Source organism: Primulina eburnea, chromosome 6 (assembly GCF_022965805.1).
Source record: "Primulina eburnea isolate SZY01 chromosome 6, ASM2296580v1, whole genome shotgun sequence".
NCBI classification, from domain to species: domain Eukaryota; kingdom Viridiplantae; phylum Streptophyta; class Magnoliopsida; order Lamiales; family Gesneriaceae; genus Primulina; species Primulina eburnea.
The window spans coordinates 26,374,217-26,381,594 of record NC_133106.1 but is presented as its reverse complement, the minus strand read 5'-3'; the positions used below and the strand labels follow the sequence as shown (position 1 = coordinate 26,381,594).

The 7,378-nt window shown below is 36.6% G+C and overlaps 1 protein-coding gene across 1 annotated transcript; it reads left to right on the top strand.

Moving 5' to 3' along the window:
* Positions 1–4,931: 4,931 nt before the first annotated feature.
* On the top strand, positions 4,932–7,112 carry LOC140835427 (uncharacterized). The gene is made up of 4 exons (XM_073200921.1): positions 4,932–4,968; positions 5,131–5,805; positions 5,927–6,261; positions 7,083–7,112. The coding sequence occupies exons 1-4, from the start codon at positions 4,932–4,934 to the stop codon at positions 7,110–7,112; spliced, it is 1,077 nt and encodes a 358-aa protein (XP_073057022.1).
* Positions 7,113–7,378: the final 266 nt, after the last annotated feature.

Below are 7,378 nucleotides of genomic sequence, written 5' to 3'. Positions count from 1 at the left end.
AAAACGCGTTTTATACGCGTCTTCCGTCTAAATTATAGTGAAATATGACAACCCACATTTTTGTTTCTATTTTCAAATTCTTCAACCCCATTGAATGCTTGCATGTGTCAATAAATGCATTTCATGTACTTACTGACAACTAGTATATATGTCATACTTGAATCAAACAAAACACTAAATAAAAGATAAGTTTCTCACTCAAAATAAAATGTTCACTACTCGTTTTTCTTTAAAATATAATATATTTTTTAAAAAAAGCTTCGGCCGAACTATATCTAAATATAAATACATTTCTAAAAATCCTCTTGCACCATTTAAAAATAAATCAACCAACTATTATTTGAAAATCCAAAGGAAAGAAATTTAAGTATAAAATCGTTAATAGTCAACCAAACCTAGTTTTAACAATTTCAAAACTAACTTAACGCTAACATCCACTCAAAACCCCCAAATCATCATAAGTCATAAAAATATTAAAAGTACGCAAATCATTTAGCACAAGTCATAAACGTAAATCATATATATAAGAGCGAAAAAACTAGCGTTGGTCCTCAGGTTGTGTGCACTTCAGTCCAGCAAGATCAACCATCAAGTTTCTCATTAACATCAACATTATGCTCAGTTGCATCGATCATACCTAGTGAGTCTATTGATTAAGCAAACCTTAACCATGATAACAAGTAATACATATACAATCACATGCAACAGTGAAAATACTTTACTTAAAATAGCTTTTCATGTCATGCTTAAACTTAAACATTTTTCCTTTCATCATCAATATTTTCGTTTTTATCATATATATTTTCCTTTTCATCATATACGTATATGTTTTCCTTTCATTGAATTCGGATCGTTAATTGTGACTTTCATTTCAGCTGAAGTTCGATGGATCTATCTACGTATAACCACAGTACTGGGCGGCGCGGATATCACGACACTCTCACCCGTCAACTGAGCATTGACCTATCATATCATCATATCATGTCGATGGAAATACGATCGTCGGGATCTTTCTGGGGTCTTCTCCCGTAAACAGGCTCCCTCTAAGGCCTTTCCCTCACGATATCTCCAATCATATCATCGTATTAGTCACAATCACTTCAACTCCTTCAACGTTCCATATTTTCATCATTTATAAAAATTCATGTATATATATAATTTTTTTTCTTTTAAACCAAGCATGCACTATGTATTTTAGCATTAGCATTTCATCACATAATTTTATAAACATTTAAAACAAACATTTTAACATATTTACAGCATTCAGGGCACTGCCAGGACGTTTAATATTTTTCAGGTGTAAAATGAGTATTTTATCACTGGACTTCGAATTTCTCGGTTTTGAATTTTTCTTACTTTCATTGACTCTAGATCATCCCAAATAAATATTTAATCTTAAATTAAATTTCTAATATTTTTATTTAGCTTAAATTTGAGGCTTTTGATTTAATTTATGATTTATTAATTTGTAAAGAATTTAATTCTCGAATTAATTCAAACTTTAATATTTTAATCTCAAACTTTTATCATGAACTTTTCATACCTAAATTACCCTCGTGACCCATGAATCGACCCCCATGGACCATGGTTTGACCCCTTAACCATTTATTTCTAAAAACCAAACCCTAGCTAATTCCCCTCGAGCCACCTCACGTTTTCTTCGAACCACTCCCGAGCAAAACCCTGACCAGACCACTTAGGGACCCTATGGACCAGGCCTGACCCCCTTAACCTGCCCGAGACGAGAGCCACGCGAGTTCTCTACTTGTGTGCCTAGGACTCTACACTCGACGAGGACACTTCTACCTGAGCCCTCACCCTCCTGACCCTAACTAGACCACCCTCAGACCTAGCCTAGACCCTTGGCCAGGCCGTGACCCCCTCGCACCAGCTGCTGCTCTTGGCTTGCATAGGAAGAGTCCCATCGTGCATGGACTCTTCCCTAGCCGTTGTGATTGAGTCCTAGCGTGGGTAGGAATCTTCCTCACACCTAACCATGTCCAGCTCGAGCCCTGGTCAAGTCTGATCGAGCTGCACGCTTACTTTCCCCCTAACCGAAACCCTTCTGCACAACTCTTGCAAATTTCGTTCAAGCTTGGATCGCCTACGTCCAGCGCTTGTGCAGCCTCATCTATGCCCTTAAACCCTTTGAAATTCATCCCTTTTTATTGTCCTAGGATGGAAGCCCCTTTATTCATCATATACACGAGTTTTATATCATCAAAGCATGAGCTATATGCATGTATGCCCATAAAAACGAAAATAAACCTTGTGCCACATATGTTTCATGCAAATTTAATCAAATATATGTAATATGGCATGAAAGATGTTTGAAAGAAAGTTAAGGCGTGCCTTTGCATATATTACGCTTGAAAACATTTGGCGATGCGAAGAACGATAACGTAGAAACCTTAGGCTGAATTTGACGGTACGTTGGTCGAGATATGGGTGCATCTCCTTGCATCAATTCGATACTAAATTTGACTTCTCGCTCTGATGGAAACCAGGAATTTTTTTTGTAAATATGTTAGGAAATTCACAGACAACTGAACTATCAAATATATGTCGCTCATCTTTTAACAGATCAACAACATAAACAAGATAAATTCGTTACCTGAATCTAACAAAAAAGTCATTTCAATAGAAGTTGATGTGATTCTTCAATCAAGAAAAGCAATCGCGCTCGAAAACGGAGTCACGTGCTCGATTCGATGAAACAAATAACTTTGTGTTTTCCCCAATCTTTCTGAAACGAGTTACAGTTTGTAATATTCACCCCTAAGCTACGAAAATCCTAACAACAAATATTCACGAAGATAACAATCGATCTCAAATGAACCTTCAAAGAGCTCGTCTTTGACAACCCGAATGAAGAACAATAGACAAACGCTACAAAGTGTTAAACTTTTATAAGTTTGATTTGAAAAACACACAGAGGTGTATACAAAGCCAAGCTTTTAATTTGAGAGAAAAACTTAATCAATTGTATTAAAAGTCAATCTTAATTGTCTATAATTCGTGTATACAATGTTTATATAAATGAAATAAAACAAAATCACAATCTAGGGTTTCCATATCTAAAATATGCACTGCGGCGCTGATCAAGTAGCACCTAGGTGCTAACGATACGACAGACAGGCGCCTATGTGCTACAGATTCAAATTATGTAGCGCTTAGGCGCCAGGCAGCATTGCCTGGCGCTGCAGTGCTTGATCCTTGGCGTTGTTCAAGCGTTGTGGCGCTAGTCCATCCACATTACTCCACATTTAATATCATTCATATGGTCTTCAAGCTCACTCCTTCGCATTACGACTCCTTCGATGCTTGGAACCTTGCTTGCAAGCTCCTCTCGATTGCTTATGAATCCATGCAATGCTTTCTTGAATCTCCTTCTAACCATTATCACGCCACGCCTGATTAGATTCATATCAAAAGAGATCAAAGGAATTTTGGCTTGACAACCATGGTCATATAAATTCCATTTATGAGCAAGATTAGCTCAAAAAGAACTATTCCTCGATAAGAGTCAATTGTAATTCTATTAGCGGTCAAAACATTCATACCAACAATACAATCGAAATCATGAATGGGTAGGACTGTGAGATTTAGATACAACACATTAGCATCATGAAACAACACTGCATTTAACACCACTTCATCAGTGATAATCATTTTGCCTATCGGAGTAGCAATAAATAAATTTGAATTCATGTTAGTGGTCCATAGATCATGCAAAGCGACAAATGTATGAGAAACAAAAGAATGAGATGCTTCGATATCAAATAGTACTCGTGTTGTAAATCCACATAAAATACATTTACGGGTAATAACATTACCTGGAGCTGCCTGAGCTTCATACTCAGTCAAAGCAAACACACGAACAAGTGGTTGATTCTGTGGATGATCACCACGACCTTTGAACTGATGCAAAGGTATTCTAGACTTCTGAGAAGAGTGAGATGGTGCTGAAATTCTGTTATTGTATACTCCATCAATTGCTTAAACTGTTTTCATGTCTGGTTGGGACAAACTCTACAAAGTGACCTGGTGTGCAACAAATATTTCAAACTCCACAGAGACGGATTTATATAAGGGCTTGTACTGGGCTGTAGCCCAGCCCAAAACCGTCGCTAATATTTGCGACGGTTTTATAAAACCGTCGCCGATGGGGATCGGCGACTGTTTTAATTATACCGTCGCTACTAGCGACGGTTTAATCAAAAGTAAATAATAACAGTCGCTATTGACGACGGTTTTTCAAAAAACAGTCGCTAATGGCGACGGTTGATCCAAAAACCGTCGTACATCCGTCCAATCAAGGTTTATAAGGATGAGACCAAATTCATCACATATCCTCTAATCCGCCCCACCTCAATTCTACAAAATTTCTCTCCCAAGTCCCAAGCCCTTTAGCGATAGAATAGAATTACGAACTCCCGAAGAAATCGAATTGCTCATCGGCAAGGCAACAATCCAGGTAAGAATCGGCTATACATTTTTTATTTTGTTTTTTATAGCTTCTTTGTGCATGATTTGTGGTTTCTTGATTGTTTGTTGTTGAGTTGTTTATTGACTATTACTTGTTTATTTGTTTAATAATTATTTTATTCTTGTTTAAGATTATAACTTGAACTAATTCAAAATGGAACATCAATCTGCTGCAAAGAAAGGAAAAACATTGATATCTTTTTTCTTTAAGAAGAGAGATCGTCAAGCTAGTGAAGATACTTCAATTCCTACGGTCCTTACAATGCAACATCAATCCAATGAAAGTCTTCTATTTCCCAATATCCAAATTCCTTCATGTTCCTCTCCTAGAGACGATCATCAGTCTTCGTCTACTTTTATTGAACGAGATCCGGAGAAAAAGAAAACAGATATGTGAATATCATGTTAATGTACAAGATGAGGTAAGACGTTCATATCTAAATATGGGGCCTTATCAACCAGATATGTTGGAGTATCCAGGTACGAAATTTGGAAGCCAGAATCGTCGTTTTCAGAAAAAATGATTTCAGAAATTTTATTGGTTGGAGTATTCGCCTTCAACAAATACGGCATATTGTTTCTATTGCTTTCTTTTCCTGAATGATGTTAATTCATCTAATATCTCGGCATTGGTCAATGAAGGATTTGACAATTGGAAAAGGGTAAACCAAGGAAAAACATGTGCTTTTCTTTCCCATATTGGTTCTGCAGCTTCTTCACCTCATACTATGTGTGAGAGAAGGGCTGAAAATTTGATGAGGCCCTCACAACATATTGATAAAGTGATGCATGCACAATCTAAAGAGGAAAAAGAGAAAAATCGTCTGCGTTTGAGCACCTCAATTGTAGCTGTTCGTTGGCTAGCACTTCAAGGTTGTGCTTTTAGAGGTAACGATGAATCTCTATCTTCATCTAATCGTGGAAATTTTCTTGAATTGGTGAAGGCTTTTGCAAAAATGAATATAGAAATTGATGAAGTTGTGCTTGAGAATGCTCCAAAAAATGCCCAATATATCGCTCCAGAAATTCAGAAAGAGATTTTACATATTATGGCCAATAGAGTACGAAAGATGGTTCGTGAAGAAGTTGGAGATAAATACTTCTGTATTCTTGTTGATGAAGCCCGAGATATATCTAAACAAGAGCAAATGGCCATTATATTGAGGTTTGTGAACAATCATGGGATTTTGACAGAAAGATTTTTTGCCATCAAAAGTGTTAGTGACACTACCTCAATGAATTTGAAAAATGAGATATCAAATGTTCTTGTTCATCATGATCTCCATGTTAAGAAAATCAGAGGCCAAGGATATGATGGTGCTAGCAATATGCGTGGAGCCTGGAATGGACTTCAAGCATTATTTCTCAAAGATTGTCCCTATGCATACTATGTCCTATTGTTTTGCACATCGTTTACAACTGACATTGGTTTCTGCAGCTAAGGATGTTAGTGTTATTTGGGAATTCTTTTCTCATTTGGACAATATTGTTAATATTGTCACTTCTTCTACTAAGCGCATTGCTGAATTACATACTGCACAAAGAAATGAAATTGAGTATATGTTGTCAATTGGAGAACGTGATTCTGGAAGTGGTGCAAACCAGATTGGTAATTTGCAACGAGCAGGAGCTACTTGTTGGAGTTCTCACTATGATTCGGTAAAAAGCTTGATAGGTATGTACACTGCAACTTGCAAAGTTTTTGAAGTTCTCAGTGATCATTCTCCAAATGGAAGAGCTAAGGCTGAAGTTCGGGGGATTTACAGAAACATGGCAAGCTTTGAATTTGTGTTTATTTTGCACTTAATGCATAAAATTATGAGAACAACAGATACTCTTTGTCAAATTCTTCAAAAAAAATCTCAAGACATTTTGACTGCTATCACATTTGTCACTACTACCAAAACTTGCCTTCAAGAATTTAGAGAATGTGGATGGAATGAATTTCTTCAGGAAGTTAAAGTTTTTTGCTCAAGAAATGAAATTGATGTGCCTGATCTTGATTGTCTATATAAGATTGGACGTTCCTGTCGGCAAACTACAATAGAACATCATTACCACTTTGATGTTTTTAATGCAACAATAGATTTCATTTTGATGGAGTTAAATACTCGGTTCAATGAGTCATCGATGGAACTTCTTTCTCTTAGTACATCTTTAGATCCTAAAAATTCATTTGACTCATTTAACAGTGATGATATTTGCAAGCTTGCGAAGAAGTTTTATCCTGAAGATTTCACAGATCAAGAAATTGTTACTTTGGAGTATGAATTGATACATTATAAACTTGATGTGATGCAGAATTTAAAGGTTTATACACTTGTTGAGTTGTGTCAGCAATTGACCGAGAGTGGACGGTCAAGTGTTTATGTTATGTTGACTAGATTGATTCATCTTGTTTTGACATTACCTGTGTCTACTGCCACTACTGAGCGAGCTTTTTCAGCAATGAAGCATGTGAAGACGGCACTTCGCAATAAAATGGAGGATGACTTTCTTGCCGATTGTTTGACACTCTATATTGAACGAGATTTAGCTAAACATATTGATGTAAATTCTATTATTGATGAATTTTATGTTTTAAAATCTCGTAGGGCACAACTTTGTTGAACGATATAATGTAATTTTTTTTTAATAATATATAACTTATCATATTGAGTTCAAGCCCCCCCCTCCCCCCCCAACTTTTATTCCTGGATCCGTCCCTGAAACTCCCTGTACTCCAACACACCAGTTAGTGTAATGTGTGACCCCACAATTATCATAAAAAGATCCAGTGTAACACTTCCAACTACGATTCCTAGAACTCGAAGAGCTAGATCCAGATTTTTTGAACTACTTCACTTTCAGGCAAAGTGATGCAGAACCAGATGGATTGAAATGTTGTCTT

What these genes read in the sequence shown, in the direction of transcription:
- LOC140835427 (XM_073200921.1), top strand. Translation starts at nt 4,932, where the DNA reads ATGGGGCCTTATCAACCAGATATGTTGGAGTATCCAG. An exon ending in AGATATGTTGGAGTATCCAG is followed by an intron (nt 4,969 to 5,130) that starts GTACGAAATTTG and finishes TGGTCAATGAAG; the next exon opens with GATTTGACAATTGGAAAAGG. An exon ending in GGGGGATTTACAGAAACATG is followed by an intron (nt 6,262 to 7,082) that starts GCAAGCTTTGAA and finishes AAAATCTCGTAG; the next exon opens with GGCACAACTTTGTTGAACGA.